This window comes from Sphaerodactylus townsendi, linkage group LG03 (genome assembly GCF_021028975.2).
Source record: "Sphaerodactylus townsendi isolate TG3544 linkage group LG03, MPM_Stown_v2.3, whole genome shotgun sequence".
NCBI lineage: Eukaryota > Metazoa > Chordata > Lepidosauria > Squamata > Sphaerodactylidae > Sphaerodactylus > Sphaerodactylus townsendi.
This window is the reverse complement of record NC_059427.1, coordinates 163645052-163663592: the sequence shown is the minus strand read 5'-3', so window position 1 is coordinate 163663592 and position 18541 is coordinate 163645052. Positions and strand designations below refer to the sequence as shown.

General features: G+C 47.1%; 1 protein-coding gene across 4 annotated transcripts in view; it reads right to left on the bottom strand.

Moving 5' to 3' along the window:
- Positions 1-839: 839 nt before the first annotated feature.
- Positions 840-18541, bottom strand: part of CXXC1 (CXXC finger protein 1) — a 36234-nt gene continuing 18532 nt past the window's right edge. For all 4 annotated transcript variants that reach the window (XM_048491161.1, XM_048491160.1, XM_048491162.1 and 1 more), the window contains 8 exons: positions 18139-18323; positions 14821-15028; positions 14205-14315; positions 11519-11568; positions 8343-8439; positions 4333-4485; positions 2314-2464; positions 840-1171 (listed from right to left, as the gene is read on the bottom strand). In XM_048491161.1, the coding sequence (XP_048347118.1) occupies positions 2318-2464; positions 4333-4485; positions 8343-8439; positions 11519-11568; positions 14205-14315; positions 14821-15028; positions 18139-18323 (951 nt within the window). In that variant the 3' untranslated portion in view covers positions 840-1171; positions 2314-2317. The remainder of the gene's footprint in view (positions 1172-2313; positions 2465-4332; positions 4486-8342; positions 8440-11518; positions 11569-14204; positions 14316-14820; positions 15029-18138; positions 18324-18541) is intronic.

Below are 18541 nucleotides of genomic sequence, written 5' to 3'. Positions count from 1 at the left end.
GAACATAAGAACTAGCCTGCTGGATCAGACCAGAGTCCATCTAGTCCAGCACTCTGCTACTCGCAGTGGCCCACCAGGTGCCTTTGGGAGCTCACGTGCAGGAGGTGAAAGCAAGGGCCTTCTGCTGCTGCTGCTCCTGAGCACCTGGTCTGCTAAGGCATTTGCAATCTGAGATCAAGGAGGATCAAGATTGGTAGCCATAGATTGACTTCTCCTCCATAAATCTGTCCAAGCCCTTTTTAAAGCTTAAAGGCCCTTTTTAAAGCTTTAAAGGTTAGTGGTCATCACCACCTCCTGTGGCAGCATATTCCAAACACCAATCACACGTTGTGTGAAGAAGTGTTTCCTTTTATTAGTCCTAATTCTTCCCCCCAGCATTTTCAATGAATGCCCCCTGGTTCTAGTATTGTGAGAAAGAGAGAAAAAATTCTCTCTGTCAACATTTTCTACCCCACGCATAATTTTATAGACTTCAATCATATCCCCCCTCAGTCGCCTCCTCTCCAAACTAAAGAGTCCCAAACGCTGCAGCCTCAAAATGGAGGACATCACCCTTACTTCATACACTCAGACTTTCTGAAGGTTGTGTTTGGTGTTTAACTAGCTTCTTTTCTGCCTTCAGAGAGCAGCACAGAATGGGACAATATCTTTCTGCAAGGCCATCCCCCTTGTTCTGTCTGGATGGCCCCTGTATCCTCTTTTCCAGCTCTCTTACCCAGCACCAGCTGAACTGTACCGAAATAAATATTTGCTGCAGTACATCACAGGTATAGACAAATTTCTACTTAGTGCAGCAGGATTTGTTTTTGTTTGTTCTTTGAAAGTAAAAAACGCTTCTGTTTTTCCTTCTTTTCTCTTTATTGTTGGGAGCGAATAGAGGGAAAGGAGAGAAAAGAATGACCGCTGTTTCCCTGCTCCCCACCACTCTTGCCAGGTCTCCACCTCTGAGAACAGGAATATATATATAAAAAAAGAATTATACACAAGCAAGGAAGACACTGGCATGGGAGTAAGATTCTACTGGATCAAGAGGTAGCAGCACAGAGCCCAAACCCACGCTGGTGCTTACTACTTAATGGAAGAGAGTGTTAAGAAAAATCATTTCTTAAAAAGTTCCGGTTCACTTGGCACTGAATCACAAAAGGGATCACCAGCCATCGGGAAACACACCCTGCAAGAAAGAGGAGGAGGGAATTAGGACAGGGAAGACGTGACTCAACAGCTCAGTACAGATAACCTGTCCCTTCACTGACTGACCGGGCAGGGAGGAAGAGTGGACACCAATGCACCAGGCTCACTGCTGCAGGTGAGTCACCAGTGCTGGGCAAATGATCCCTCCCACATTCAAAGATGATGATAACTATACAGGGCTGACGGATTTCTCCCTGACAGGGTTGGAAGCTCCAGCAGAAGTTTGTTCACCTTTAGGCAAGACGTTCCATTTCTTGACCAGACCCAAGACAATGTTTGAGGAAAAGAGCCTCCTCCCCTCAGTCTAATTTTGGCTCTCCTTGTGGACACAGTGCTGAGAAGAGACAAATGTGCACCCCATCGTCCCCAGGCCCAGCTGTCGATGAAAGCTGATGCTTCCTAGATGATAGCTGAGCACATTTCACGGATCCAGTTGGTGCCAGAGGTTTGCACACCTATCGTGGGGCAGCAGAAGCATAGCTGGGCACACTCAGTGTTTTCCGCCGCCTCCCCCCCCCCCACAAACTTACCTTAGTGCAGGCTGGAGAATCAACCTGTTCCCTTCAGGCTGAAAACGGCCTGGTGGGAACTACACTTCCCATGAGACCTTGGGGCTCGCAAGGTCTCCTGGGAAGTGTAGTTCCCACCAGGCGGTTTTCAGCCTGAAGGGAACAGGCCAATTCTCCAGCCTGCACTGTTTCACTGAGGTAAGGGGGGGGGGCGCCACGGGGGGTGGGGGTGATTTTCCGCCCCGCCCCCAGGCGCGTGCCCAGTGCACCTCCCCCCCATTCCCTGGTAGCTCTGCCTCTGTGGGACAGCTAACCAGGAGCACAAATGACCATCATGACTCTTATTTAGTAGTGGCGTATGCATGTCAGGGCAGTGTCTGGACGGGCATTGAGTCACCCCCTTGCCCCCATACACCAAATCTGGTCAGCAACAATACAGAGGACTGTGAGATGTTCTTCCACTTGTAGGGACAGCTCCCTTCTCCTCCTCTAACAGTTTGGGGGGTCCCCCGGGTAATGCTGACCAAAGGCCTTGAGAACCCGCAGCCAGCTCTGCATGAACCCACTTTCTCCCCCACAAGCCATGATCCAAGTTAGCCCCTGCCGAACTCACCGACTCAGCGGTCAGTACTGGTGCGCAGATCTGTTGTCAGCGGGTCATGCTGGATCGTCTGGTGCAGCATGAGGGCCAGCAGCCCTGCCCGGTTGGTCATGGCCATCCGTACATTCCTCTCCTGCTCAAACAGCTCATCCAACTTGTACCACTGCCAAAAAACAAGAGAGTGATCACTCTGCGGTTGTCGTCGGGCATTCCTTTTGGAGGGGGGCCTGAACTTTTACCATCTGCTGCAGGGCTGGGATTGGCTTCTCTCTGCCAATCATGCGGAAGCTGGAAATTTCACGCCATCCCCAAGACATAAAGCCTGAAGAAGGAGCAGGATTGCACACAATGATGTCCCAGTCCATTGCAACTGACTGAGGACAACAGCAGCAGCACAGGGATCCAGACCTTCCCAGGTTTCTAAATCATTAATGGAGACTGTAAACAGCACAAGGAAATGCCCTCAGAACAAGCAGTTCCACATTATCATTTCCCACTAAGGGGCTCTCTTACCCACTCAAACAACATTGCATCAGCCGCCAATCACTCCTTTCTCTGCCTGGAGACTTCCCCTTCTTTCCTTATTTGGAAATTTTCATAGACTCAGGGACTCCCTCACAGAGGCGTAGTTGGGCCAAACTGCGCCGGTGCACATTCTATACTCTTCCACCCCCGGTGGTGCCCCCCCTCCCCTCTTTTCACACTTACCTTAGTTCCTTTCCTTTTCCAGAACTTTTTCAGGCTGCAAAAGGCCTGTTCTCAGTAAAAACAGCCTGGTGGGAACTATACTTCCCAGGAGACCTTGAGAGACCCAAGGTCTTCTGGGAACTGTAGTTCCTCAGGCCGTTTTTACTGCAAACAGTTCTGAAAAAGTTCTGAAAAAGGAAAGGAACTAAGGTAAGTGTGGGAAGGGGGATGGGGCAGGGAAAGAGGGTGGGGCCTGGGGGCAATTTTCTACCCCCCCCCAGGCGTGCTCCCGGTGCACGGTGCACCCCCCGTCCCCTTGTAGCTCCGCCACTGTTCCCTCATACTCATCTTCAGTCAATCGAGACGCATACCTGTCTGCCTCAACCCCCACCACTTTCTACCAAGCTTAGGGGATACATATGGGTGTTAAGATTCTTTACTGCAAGCCTCTTGTCCTATGACCGAAGCCAGAATCTGTCCCCAAGCTGTAATCATAGCTTGCTCTTGCTGTGCACCCTGAATACAGTACTTTGCAATGCTCAGCTTTGCTGCATTTCACCCTCGCTTCCCCAGGTTTATCCTTTGAGACTATTGGGTGCCCAGCCCAGCAATCCAGAAGCGTTGCCTGAAGATTTGGATCTGTGCTAGAAAAGGTAGCGACAAACCTTTGATGCCCCCTCTGGCTACACCTCTGTGGTCTCTAGCTTCCCCTTCTTGGGTAATACACACTACACAACTTGTGTGGGCATATGGAACATAGTGGGCATTTTGGAACCGGCAGCCACTGTTACATGCCTGACAGTATTATGACTGAGTGACTGGATGAATTGTTCTGCTCCACAAAGCTAGCTGGTTTTGCTTTATTTCAGGTCGCAGTGCTTCTTTCAAATTTGTATGAGGAGCCCCGTTGCTCTGCCAGATTACTATTCTGGTGTGCATCTCCCCTCAAGCCAGCGGCTCCTTTAGCCTGGGAGTGAGAGGCAGTGGGTGGAATATTTCATTCACATGATCTAGGACAGTGGTGGTGAACCTTTGGCAGATGTTATGGACTACAATTCCCATCAGCCCCTGCCAGAATGGCCAAATAGTCATGCTGGCAGGGGCTGATGGGAATTGTAGTGCCAAAGGTCATGCTGGCAGGGACTGATGGGAATTGTAGTGCCAAAGATTCGCCACCACGGATCTAGGATATATGAATTCCCAATATGCACACAGCAACACCATCGCCTGCAGCAGAAGAACTTTGCATGTGCAAATTCTCTGCCAATTTTACATAATGTAACCAAGGCAGCTTTTAACGCCCTCCTCCCAAATTCCCAGGCATTGACAGCTGCCGATCCGTACCACGCGCACTCGCTCCAGGTCCACTTCAGCCCGGCGCAGTTTCTCCCAGCAGTAGTGTCGATTGCATTTCCGCTTGGGCACGCGGCAGAAGTCCCCGGTGAGCTCAAACACGTCTTTTACAAGCGGACAGCCACACACCTCATCTACAGACACCTGGTGAAAAATCACAACAGAGGAAGACTGAACAAAGCAAAGCCCTAGTTGGGTGTAGTCAGGTTAAAACAGATGGGATACATAGTTTATTACTACCGTGTTTCCCCGAATATAAGACAGTGTCTTATATTAATTTTTGCTCCCAAAGATGTGCTATGTCTTATTTTCAGGGGATGTCTTATATTTCTATATTCTGTTCATCAGGCATGCTTCCAAACAAAAACTTTGCTACGTCTTACTTTTGGGGGATGCCTTATATTTCGCACTTCAGCAAAACCTCTACTACGTCTTATTTTCCGGGGATGTCTTATATTCGGGGAAACAGGGTATGCCTGATGCATGTGTTAACTGCCAACAAGTCACTTTTGACTCATGGTGACCTTGTGGATGAATGTGCTCCAAAACATCTTATCGTTTACAGCCTTAGGTCTTGTAAACCGAGGGCCGTGGCTTCCATTACAGATTCAATACATCACATGTTGGGTCTTCCTCTTTTCCTGCTACCTCCAACTTTTCCTAGCAATATTGTCTTTCCCAGTGACTCCTGTTCTCATGATGTGACCAAAGTACGATAGCCTCAGTTGAGTCATTATAGCTTCTAGAGAAAGTTTCAGCTTGCTTTGATCTAGAACAGGGGTAGGGAACCTGCGGCTCTCCAGATGTTCAGGAACTACAATTCCCATCAGCCCCTACTAGCATGGCCAATTGGCCATGCTGACAGAGGCTGATGGGAATTGTAGTTCCTGAACATCTGGAGAGCCGCAGGTTCCCTACCCCTGATCTAGAATGTACTGATTTGTCTTCTTGGCAGTCCATGTTATCCATAAAACTCCCTTTCAACATAACATTTCAAAGGAATTTACTTTCTCCATGTCAGCTTTCTTCACTGTCCAACTTTCACACCCATACTGTGGCGCCCTCTGTTGGTGGAGACTCCTGCTGGGTGCTCCCTGGAGCTGGTCCCTCCAGCTCCTTGCCAGTTTCATAGGTTTCAGAAGTGAGGGAGGACTCACTGGCTTGGTAAGTTCCCCAGTGCTGCAAGGACTGCCAGCCAACTTCTTCCTCTTAGCCACCTCCCCCACTCTGTTATAAAGATGGTCCTTCCCCCAGGCCCTTCCTTGGCCCTATGGCAGTGGTGGCGAACCTTTGGCACTCCAGATGTTATGGGCTACAATTCCATCAGCCCCTGCCAGCATGGCCAATTGGCCATGCTGGCAGGGGCTGATGGGAATTGTAGCCCATAACATCTGGAGTGCCAAAGGTTCGCCACCACTGCCCTAGGAGTTATTACTTTTGTCTTCATGATGTTCAGCTGCAGCCCTCCTTTGGCACTTTCTGCTTTAATTTTCACCAGTAGCCAATTGCAAGTCTTTGCTATTTTCTACCAGTAATATGGTATCATCAGCATACCTCAAACTGTTAATGTTCTTCCTCCCAGTTTTTACTCCACCTTCTTTTAAATCTGAGCCAGCTTTCCTTATGACATGTCCTCCAGATAGATCAAAGAGACAGAGATAAAATACATCATTGTATAATATCTTTGCCAGTTGGAAACCATTCTGTTTTTCCATATTCTGTCCCTAACAGTAGCTCCTCCCCAGAGTACAGGCTGAACATCGAAACCACGACATAATGTGGCACACCTATTTCCTTTAATGCAGCCAAGCCTTTTCATGACCCACTCAGTCAAAAGCTTTGCTGCATGGTGCCCAGATACTCCTGCCCAGGAAAGACAGAATTCTGTAACCTATGTAAGTTCATTGAAGAGAAGTTACGTAAAACTGCCAGCTTGCATAAAGGTGTAACTAGTTACGGGGAGGGGAAGAACTATGTAATGATCCTTTCCTCAACTGCTGGAAACTGAACTCTTTGGCTTCTGAGATAACAACAGGCATTGTTCAAAAAATTTCACACTGAACATGGTTGCTGTAAGGATTAGACTATCCCATCCTACCACCCCTCTGAGCTAAGTTTATTTATATATACACTTTAAATATTTCTGCCTCATAAGAACAAGCCTGCTGATCAGACCAGAGTCCATCTAGTCCAGCACTCTGCTACTCACAGTGGCCCACCAGGTGCCTTTGGGAGTTCACATGCAGGATGTGAAAGCAATGGCCTTCTGCTGCTGCTGCTGCTGCTGCTGCTCCTGAGCATCTGGTCTGCTAAGGCATTTGCCTCACATTTCCTTTTTGGCTCAGATTTGGAGCCTTCCTCCAATCTAAGAAGCATTTCTCCAAATTAAGAGCTAGACTCAAGCGCCTTAGAAACTAGTAAGATTTTGGGCATATGAGAATTCAAGAGTCAAAGTTCTGACTTGTGAAAGCTTATGCCCCCCCAAACCCTGTTGGGTGCTACTGGACTTGAGTCTAGATGTTGTACCACAGACCAATGCAGCTACCCTCTGAAATTATCTTCCAAATTAAGTGGTTCTTCCATTGGAGGAAGAGCCACTTAAGTGGGAGGAAAGTTGCTTAGGCTGGAGGAAGGCTACTTGGGGGATGATTGGATCCACCCAACTTTTAAAATGAAGAACAGAGTCCACAACATTCTCAGAATGCTGGAATCTGTAACCCATATTTCATTCTATATATTTTCTCTGCTCCTGCAGAATCACAGCAGACATGGTGTCTTGAGCAAAACACATAAAAGCTGTAAGATATTCCAACCAATGCTTGTTCTTCCTCTACTAGTCTATAAAAGCTGTGAGATTCTCCAACCAATGCTTGTTCTTCCTCTACTAGTCTATAAAAGCTGTGAGAAACTCCAACCAATGCTTGTTCTTCCTTTACAGGTCTATAAAAGCTGTGAGATACTCCAACCAATGCTTGTTCTTCCTCTACAGGTCTATAAAAGCTGTGAGATACTCCAACCAATGCTTGTTCTTCCTCTACTAGTCTATAAAAGCTGTGAGATTCTCCAACCAATGCTTGTTCTTCCTCTACAGGTCTATAAAAGCTGTGAGAAACTCCAACCAATGGCAGATAGTGGCAGATAGGAAGATAGGAAGGCATTTGCCTCACATTTGCCTCACAGTGGCAGATAGGAAGGCGCTCCAAAGGGTGATCACTACTGCACAAAGGATTATCGGCTGCCCTCTCTCCTCCTTGGAAGAACTCTATAATTCCCGAAGCCTAAAAAAAGCCCAAAATATTCTGAGGGACCCGTCTCATCCAGCACACTCTCTTTTTGAACTGCTACCATCTGGTAGGCGATACAGGACTATCAAATCTAGGACAAAGAGGCTTAGAGACAGCTTCTACTCTAGAGCTGTGGCTATGCTAAACTCCGCGGCTTCGTGTTGATGTGTTTGGGGCTGTGTAGGGATGGGTGGAGGAAGGGGGAAGTGGGGATGATGTATGAGTCTGAAATTGTATGAGTATGATGTATTGTATGAAATTGTATGAGTATGATGTATGAGTCTGGAATTGTGTGCATCGAGGAATGCTGCTGTAAATTTCGTTGTGCGTGCACAATGACAATAAAAATGCTTATGCTTATGCAATGCTTGTTCTTCCTCTACAGGTCTCTAAAAGCTGTGAGATACTCCAACCAATGCTTGTTCTTCCTCTACTAGTCTATAAAAGCTGTGAGATTCTCCATCCAATGCTTGTTCTTCCTCTACTAGTCTATAAAAGCTGTGAGATTCTCCAACCAATGCTTGTTCTTCCTCTACAGGTCTATAAAAGCGGTGAGATACTCCAACCAATGCTTGTTCTTCCTCTACAGGTCTATAAAAGCTCTAAGATACTCCAACCAATGCTTGTTCTTTCTCTACAGCTCTACATGGAGACCAAGCCAGTTCAAAACTGGGAGACAGGGAGCAGGCAGACCCAATACAATTACCCTTTCCCTACCTTAGGATCACGGGAATGCTCTGGGCACAGGACCTGCAAGCGTTTGCAGTAGGTCTTGCTTTGCGGATTGTAGACATCACAAAAAAGACGAGTTGCCCTGAAAAGCACAAGTGTGCACACACACCACCACCACACAGATTAAGAAAGAGAAAAACACAGTCAGTACACCATCAACAGGCAGTACAGCCCATACTTCAGTGAGAATGGAACCTCGGCTGCCAGAGGGCTGTTTATAAGGAAAGGAGGCGATATGATTCTCTTGCCAGTTAGGGGTCCCCAACCTTTTACATTCTGATACATCGTGGCACCTTTGGAATTCTGACACAGTGCCAGAGTGCCACAAAATGGCCACAGCAGCTGACCGAATAAAGATCCCTATGCTGTGTGGCAGCTACTGCCAAAGCAACATTTTTTTAAAAAAATTGTACAACCAATCAAATCTTCAATGGCCAATCAGAAGACTTACTGGGAAGTCTTACCGGGCAAAAGCCCACCTGACACCAGACACTTCCTAAAAATACTTGACGAGTGCCAGAAAAGATGTGAGCTGGCATCAGGGCTCCCATGAGCACCACACTGGAAACCTCTGTAGTAGATGCTGCCCAAATCAATCAATTCCCTCCAATGTGTTGGCTGACAGTAGCTCCTCCTAGCTGGTGGAGCATCTTTTTTTTTTTTATATATAAACCTTTAATGGCATAATTAAAACAGCAACAATATACCAGAAAAATGGCGACCTCAGTGTAATGATACAATCTCCAGTACAGTTATAACCGTTTGCTGATGACAGAACCACAATCCAACATCGTTACCACAATTGATAGATTAATATTATCAATGGGGGGTTTTAACCACGGGTTTAGATATTTATTCCTGGCTAAACTGTGTAACGGGCAGTGTAATATCACGTGTTGGATTGATTCTTCGTAAGCTGAACTGCAGGGACAAAATCTTTCATTAAAAGGCACTTTCTGTATTCTGCCCTGAGTGGTAGCTGAAGGGAGAATATTGCACCTGGCAAGGGTCAGGGCTCGTCGCAATTTGGGTTCTAAGACCAAATGGAAATACTTGGCCATGGTATAGGGTTTTAATGGTATACCCAAGTGCAAGGGAGAGCAGCGTTTATTAGCCTGCTGCATCAGGTGACTATACTCGAGATCATACAATCTCTTTTTGATATTCAGCTTTAGTTCATTGGCATTCATTAAAACCAATGCATCCAAGGGTAGACCCATTTCATGGATTTTCGCCTCAACAAAGGACCACCACTCGGTTTTGGCTATGAAATAAAGAGCCTGGTACGTAAAGCTTTTGTGACAGTTGTTAAAGCACAATCGTATCCAGAATTGGAAGGTCATGCACCATGCTCTTGTATGGAGTAGATGTTGGCCCACCTCCAAACAGACCGCAGCATATGGGACTGAGTGAGGTAAGCCGAGTATACTATAGAGAAAGCATGACTGAACTCTTTCCATATCGCAGCTCCATGCTTGTATCCACAGTGGGATTCCGTATAGTAATTGCATGGTGATTTTAGCATTAAATGCCTTAATGGCTGCAGGTACAAATTCATGACCTTTGGTGCGAAAATAGCGGCTAATGGCCTTGCAACTAAGTTTGCTTGATTCAATGGCCAATTTCCTTTGGGTAACCCAAGAGGAGTTATAATTAAAGTGGAGACCCAGGTATTTAAAATGTTTGACCTGTTCAAGCTGTTCATTATTTATTGGCCAACTAAATGGTCTCCAAGAACAAGCAAAAACCATTATTTTTGACTTTGCAAAATTAAGCGTCAGGTTATTATGACTATGGAGCATCTTACCACCTGAGATTAGGCCCCTGCGGGACGTGGTAAAATTCCGCAGGGCCTTGAAAACACAGATGTTTCGCCAGGCTGGTGACCAGAACAGTCGGGGTTTGTCATGTTGTCTGGCCTCCCCCTCCCCCCTTTTACCTTTTCCTTTCTGTTTCCCCCTTCCGTTCTTCTTTATGTCTTCAGAGATGTTTTGTCTTCCTTTCATTCCTCCTCCCAGTTCCCCCCTACCCTCCTTTTATGCCAATCAGGATCTGATACATCAGTGGTTCCCAAACTTATTTGGCCTACCGCCCCCTTTCCAGAAAAAATATTACTTAGCGCCCCCTGGAAATTAATTTTTTAAAAATTTTAATAGCAATTAAACAGAAAGATATATGTATTAATGTTTCTACCTGTGGCCATCACCGCCCCCCTGGATCGCTGCCTCACCGGGGGGGGGGGGGGGGGTGCCACCCACTTTGGGAATCACTGTGATACATTAAAAAAATTAGGAAGGTGGGGGGGAGGGCTGAGGTTTTGCATATTTTATATTACTGGGGAAGCCCAAGGACTTATACTGCCAGGATGATTTACTACAGATGTTTGTACGATTGAGATTTTAATTTGAGATATCTAGTTGTCAAATGGCTTTACTGATTATATTTATATGTAACTAATATCATTGTTGTCTGCTGCCCTGAATAAATCTAAAATAAAGTAAATCTAAAATAAAGTAAAAATTAAAGTAATGTAGAAAGTGTTCCAAGGTACTTCAGTTTCTCCAGTTTATTTACAGAGATAAAGCTATACTCACTCACACATTCTGTTACATGGATATCAAGCCAAGAATTTTTCCATCAAATGTTTTCGAATGCAGGCACCCTCAATCCTTCATATCCAGGACCCAGCTCCTAGCCATATAGGACCCCTTATTTGCTTTTTAACACTTACCAACTTTCTCTAGAGCAGCAGTGGTGTAGTGGTTAAGAGCAGGTGTACCCTAATCTGGAGGAACTGGGTTTGATTCCCCACTCTGCCACTTGAGGTGTGGAGGCTTATCTGGGGAATTCAGATTAGCCTGTGCACTCCAACACACGCCAGCTGGGTGACCTCGGGCTAGTCCAGGGGTCTGCAACCTGCGGCTCTCCAGATGTTCATGGACTGCAAATCCCATCAGCCCCTGCCAGCATGGCCATCTGGAGAGCCGCAGGTTGCAGACCCCTGCTCTAGAACATTTCCTTTGCAATTTACTTGCCCCCTTTCTCCCTGCCTCCAGGGTGGCTATGCAATGAAAAAGAGGAGATTTCAGAAGACAAAACAACAACAGCATAATGTCTGAAACCCACAAGCAGGAAGGAACAAAGGTTGAAGGTTGACTTACCCTTCGATCCGCGTCGGGTACATGGACCCAAAGGATGTCTGGCTCTCATACTGCAGAGAAGAGCACATAAGTTGTGAAGTCAAAGCAGGACAAGTTTTACTTTATCCGTTTGTTTTAGACATTTATACTCTGCTTTTCTCCCCTGTGGGACCCCAAGTGGCTTACAAAGTTCACCTCTCCTCCATCTTATCTTAACAAATCTGTGAGGCTGGTTACGCTGAGAGAATGGAATTGGCCCAAGTGGGCTTCCAAGGCAAAGCGGGAACTAAACCGTAGGTTTCCCAGATTCATGATGGCAAACCTATGGCACGCGTGCCCAAGGCGGCACTCAGAGCCCTCTCTGTGGGCACCCATGCCGTCACCTCCCCCTCCCCCTTCAAATCTGACACAAGAAACAGACTAACAGATGACCTGAGTGCTACATGTGTTGCTCTCAAACTTACAAAGTATGAGCCAAGGTTAGACAAATTATCAGCATGTATGCAACAGCAAAAATCACATTAATTGTTCAAAAGCATGCCAAATGCAAACTTTTACCTTTCAATAAAACATTATTTGTATCATTGAAAGCTCTGCTATTGTGTTTTTCTTTTAAGACAAAAGATGTTAATGTGTGAGTTGTTTTTTTCTAAACGAAAACCTCAGTATTCGGGTTAAATTGCTGTGTTGGCACTTTGCCATAAATAAGTGGGTTTTGGGTTGCAGTTTGGGCACCCGGTGTCTAAAAGGTTCGCCATCACTGGCCTAGATCCTATCAGTCACTGTGCCATGCTGATCTTCTTTCCACATTAACTAAACAAGTCGCCTCTTCTTGAATTCAGTTTTTCACATAAAAAGAATTGATTTTTATACCCTGCTTTTCTCTATCATAAGGAGTCACAAAGCAGCTTACAATTGCCATGCCTTTCTCTCTGCACAAGAGGCATCCTTTATTGTTCACCCTTTATACATATGATTGTACTCCTGTCTATCATAGTAACACCATTATCAAATTCGCCGATGACACAACGGTGGTGGGGCTCATCTCTGGAGGGGATGAGTCTGCCTATCGGAGTGAGGTGGACCGTCTGCTCTCATGGTGAAGGGAAAATAACCTGGTTCTTAATACTAACAAGACAAAGGAGCTTATAGTGGACTATAGAAGGAATAGCTCAGAAATTCAGCCCTTGACTATAAATGGAGATCAAGTAGAGCAGGTGGCTAGTTTTAAATTTCTGGGCGTCATGATTAAAGAGGACCTGACCTGGGGCGTACAGACTGCCGCGGTGGTTAAGAAGGCCCAGCAAAGACTGTACTATCTGAGACTTTTAAGGAAACAACAACTGGATGGAAAACTCCTGGTGTCCTTTTACCGCTGTGCTATAGAGAGTGTCTTAACCTACTGCATCTGTGTATGGTTCTCCAGTTGCACAGTGGCAGATAGGAAGGCGCTCCAAAGGGTGATCACTACTGCACAGAGGATTATCGGCTGCCCTCTCCCCTCCTTGGAAGAACTCTATAATTCTCGAAGCCTAAAAAAAGCCAAAAATATTCTGAGAGACCCGTCTCATCCAGCACACTCTCTTTTTGAACTGTTACCATCCGGCAGACAATACAGGTCTATCAAAACTAGGACAAAGAGGCTTAGAGACAGCTTCTACTCTAGAGCTGTGGCTATGCTAAACTCCGTGGCTTCGTGTTGATGTGTTTGGGGCTGTGTAGGGATGGGTGGAGGAAGGGGAAAGTGAGGATGGGGTATGAGTCTGAAATTGTGTGCATTGAGGAATGCTGCTGTAAATTTCGTTGTGCGTGCACAATGACAATAAAATGCTTATGCTTATGTGAGGAAAAGCCAGCATGGTGTAGTGATTAAGAGCGGCGGACTCTAATTTGGAGGTTTGATTTCCCCACTCCTCCACATGAGCAGCAGACTCTAATCTGGTGAACTGGATTTGTTTCCCTGTTCCTACACATTAAGCCTGCCAGAGCTCTCTGGCGGTTGGGTGGTATAAAAATCCCATAAATAAATAAAATAAATAAATATAGATTTTGATAAGCATGAAGATCCTTGGTTTCCTCTTATGTGAAGCACAGTGGTTCGCCATCACTGGCCTAGATCCTTCAGAGGAAACTGAAGTTTCCTCACTGGGAGAGATAATTCTTCTCTGCAATGCAGGCTTGAAACATAGTGAATCCACAAAATGACAAGTCATCTCACTAACCCAGAGATGAGCCAACAAAGTGGTTCTGGTGGGTTTTCCGGGCTGTGTGGCCGTGGTCTGATGGATCTTGTTCCTAACATTTCGCCTGCATCTGCGACTGGCATCTTCAGAGGTGTATCACAGAGGGAAGTCTGTTAGTTTACAGTGTTATAACGTTAGGAACAAGATCCACCAAACCACGGCCACAGCCCGGAAAACCCACCAGAACCAGTTGAATCTGGCCGTGAAAGCCTTCGACAATACATCGAGCCAGCAAATTGCTTGCCACAGACTGGGTTCACCTGTCACTTCTGCAGCCTGTGTCTTTATCTTGTCCACGCTTGCCCCCAGCATACGAGGCACAAGTTATGTTACGGATGGAAAATCAAGGTTGAGGAAAAAGCAGCTTGCCTAAGAACCACCCTGGGAGCCCCGATTCAAACACAGACTCCCAAGCTCATCACCATCTGGCAGGCCCGCGAGTCAAGAGAAGGGAGTCCCCGTACCTTGGCATAGCACCGCTCCATATGGCGCAAGGCCACCTTGGGGTTGATGGGGTGGCCGCAGGAGACGCAGAAGATCTGCAAGTCGGTGTCATCGCTGTCTCCTTCACTCGTCTGAGGCAGGGGAGAGAAAACAGGCCGGCAGAAAAATGCAGATTAGAAGCCTGATCTGTTGCAACAAAGGCCCGAGGTCTGCACGGCTGGTGGACCCGATGAGCCGAATGCACCCTGTTGACTACAAACTGTGGCTTGACCAGTCCTGCTTGGCTTTCAAGATATGATGGGATCAGGCTAGCCCAGTGGTGGTGAACCTTTGGCACTCCAGATGTTATGGACTACAATTCCCATCAGCCCCTGCCAGCATGGCCAATTGGCTATGCTGGCAGGGGCTGATGGGAAATGTAGTCCATAACATCTGGAGTGCCAAAGGTTCACCACCACGGCTCTAGGCCATCCAGATCAATGTGAACACAGACTGAAACCATCTACAGACAGAGGTGATGGGAATCATGGGTTCTTATCTTAATCCCCTGACACCTTCCCAGAAACTGGCTGTTCCCAGCTGCCCAAGAAGAGGATGCTGCCACTTAACCCCTTCTGCCCCAGTCCCTCCAATCACCTCTTCATCCTCCTTGATGGCTTGTTGCTTGGCCCGGACGATGATGGCTTCCAGCTCGTGGAATTTGCGCTCCATTTCCTGCAACTTGAAACGGGCCTGCTGCTGCTCGCGCCGGATCCGCTCCAGCAGCTTCTTGCCGTGCTCCTCCGCCACACAGGGGCTTTGCTGCCACTGTTGAATCCGCTGCGGGAGGATCTCGTAGATGCGGCTGCGGAGGGCGGGGGGGCGGGGGGGAAGAGAGGAGGAGCGTGAGCATTTTGACACAGGCCCACCACATACCAGGAAGGAAGAGCGGCTGACGAGGCAGCTGCTGTGAGATTTCCACAGCATCAGGACTTCAGGGCTGCACAGTGTCAATTTGTATCCCTACCCTAATCACCACAGCCAAGAAAACGTGCTCCCCCCTGTATTTTTCTCTCCCATTTGAACAGGGCCACTTGGCACACTACCTGTATTGCTTAATAAACCCTGTTCAAAGGAGAGCCATGATGCTCGCCACGTTTAATGTTATGCCTTCTGCCTTGTTACATGGCAGATTTAATAAGCAAGAAAAGGCTAAAAGATTGTGCCCATGTAATGATGGCTCAGTTGAATCTCTGGCCCACCAATTACATCACTGTCTCAGATTCAAGGAAATCAGATCCAAGTATGTGAATCTTACTCCTTTACATTTACCCAATCTCCCCGATTTAATTAGATTACACTAGTTGTTGGATAATCCTGATCCTTCTCTCAGTATGATAGTGGAAGACTTTCTTCTGGAAATTACTAAACGCCAGTAGATTTCCTTCGACCTAATATTTATTTCCTGTATTGTATATGCTTTTTAATCCGTTTTTATTATTGTTCTACTGTTGTCTATGCCAATAAAGGCTTGCTACGCTTTTTTTTTTGGTATCCAAACAATGCCACAAGGACCTAGGTAACTTTTAGGAAGAAAGTCCCCCTGCAAGGTAGACCACTTGCACAGTGAGTTTCATGAATGGTTAACCTGGTAGTAGAAAGCTGTCGAGTCTCAACTGAAGTCTGACAACCCTGTACAATTTTAAGAGAAAGAGATGAACAGAGACGGTTTGCTGCTGCCTGACCGTGTTGCGACCCTGGACTTCCTTGGGGGTCTCCCATCCAGGTACTAACCAGAGCTGACCCTACTTGCCTTTCAAGTCCGACTGAACTCAGGCTAGTCTGGGTTATGCAGACTGTTCTAAATTGCTTCAGGGGGAAATTATTTATCATTCAGATGGTTTGAGATCCAAAGGAGAACTGCCTCGCCATTTCAGGGGCTACGGATGTGGCGGGGTGAGGTGGTGGGAAGAAAAAGATGTTCAGACTACACAGAGGTCAAAGGAACACCCCCATCCCCAGCTTCCCGGATGCAAGAGGAATCCAACTGGCTCTCTGGTTTAGGCCTTTATGGAGCACACGCACCCACTTTCCTGCGCAATCCCCAGCAGAGATACACCCTTCTAAGCCCGTGGTGGCGAACCTATGGCACTCCAGATGTTCATGGACTGCTGGCAGGGGCTGATTGGAATTGTAGTCCATGAACATCTGGAGTGCCATAGGTCTGCCACCACTGTTCTAAGCCCACTGACTTCTAACAGGCTTAAAAGGGCATAAATCCCTTTGGGCCAGCACTGTAAGGCCTTTTGTCCCCTAATGCATTCCTCTAAGCAACAGCAGCATCATCATCAAAGGGAACAAAGACCAGGATACTTCTATTCAGATCCATTCACCTATTGACCTTGCTATCTTCATTGTTACTCCCATGCTACAGACTTCTCTGTGACTCACATGCCAGGCTACTCTATTCAGATGGCCTCATCTTTTGACCTCACAGTATATATACTCCACTTGCTTTCCTTTCCAACTATCAGATCCTCTGAGGATGCCAGCCACAGATGCAGGCGAAACGTCAGGAGAGAATGCTGCTAGAACATGGCCATGCAGCCCGGAAACCACACAGCACCCCAGCATCATCATTTGTCTTGTGCACAAGGAGAGCTGCACAAAGTATATACCGCAGGTCACATTTCCCAGGTCCAAAGCCGGGATCCTCACTGCCACACCCCACCAATCCATTCTACGAGGTACCCGTTCAAGGATCCCCCAAGGATCCGTTCTGGGACCAGTGCTCTTTAACCTATTCATAAATGACCTGGAAGTAGGGGTGGGTAGAATGGTGGCCAAGTTTGCAGATGATACCAAATTATGTAGGGTGGTGAGAACCACAAAGGATTGCGAAGAGCTCCAAGCGGACCTTGATAAATTAGGTGAGTGGGCCCAGAAATGGCAAATGCAGTTCAATGTAGCAAAATGTAAAGTGATGCACATAGGGCCAAAAAATCCAAACTTCACATACACGCTACAGGGGTCAGTGCTATCAGTCACAGACCAGGAAAGGGATTTAGGCGTCTTAGTTGATAGTTCCATGGGAATGTCAACTCAATGCATGGCAGCTGTAAAAAAGGCAAACTCTATGCTGGGGATCATTAGAAAAGGAATTGATAATAAAACTGCAAAGATTGTCATGCCCTTATATAAAGCAGTGGTGCGACCGCACTTGGAGTACTGTGTCCAGTTCTGGTCGCCGCATCTCAAAAAGGATATTGAGGAGATAGAAAAAGTGCAGAAAAGGGCAACAAGGATGATTGAGGGACTGGAGCACGTTCCCTATGAGGAGAGGCTGCAGCGTTTGGGACTCTTTAGTTTGGAGAGGAGGCGGCTGCGGGGGGATATGATTGAAGTCTACAAAATTATGCATAGGGTAGAAAATGTTGACAGAGAGAAATTTTTCTCTCTTTCTCACAATACTAGAACCAGGGGGCAGTCATTGAAAATGCTGGGGGGAAGAATTAGGACTAATAAAAGGAAACGCTTCTTCACGCAACGTGTGATTGGTGTTTGGAATATGCTGCCAAAGGAGGTGGTGATGGCCACTAACCTGGATAGCTTTAAAAGGGGCTTGGACAGATTTATGGAGGAGAAGTCGATTTATGGCTACCAATCTTGATCCTCCTTGATCTGAGATTGCAAATGCCTTAACAGTCCAGGTGCTCGGGAGCAATAGCCGCAGAAGGCAATTGCTTTCACATCCTACATGTGAGCTCCCAAAGGCACCTGGTGGGCCACTGCGAGTAGCAGAGAGCTGGACTAGATGGACTTTGGTCTGATCCAGCTGGCTTGTTCTTATGTTCTTAACAGTCTCATGCACAAACACACACATATTTGCCGGGGCACCTATATGGTGCTGGAAAAGCAACTGCGAAGTTCGGGGACAGCAGAGGAGGGGGCGGGATCGAGGTGGGTGACTCTTACTTGGCGGCCAGCTTCATGCCACATTCGTCGGAGCAGTACTTGGAATTGGCCCGGGCAGCCTGGATACAGCCAGGGCCCAGGCACTGGTGTAGAGAGGACGGGTCTTTGGTGTCAATGCGCTCGGCATGCTTCGACCGGTCGCGATGCTTCTGCTTCTGCTTGTGCCGCTTGTACTTTTCTTCCTTCTGTGGGGAAATGGACGAAAAAGCTACAGAGAGACTTGGAGCAAGCCTTCCCCGCAAGGGCAAGGAGAGCCCCCTGTTTTCACAAAGTGCTTTAAAAAGCAGGCACTACGGGTGGTCTTAACCAATGGGCAGCTGCACTTGGGGGCCCCCCTACTGGCAATGGTCTTGTCCCCCCTCCAGAAGGCAGGTAAATAAGAACAGCAGGCAGCTGGATTCAA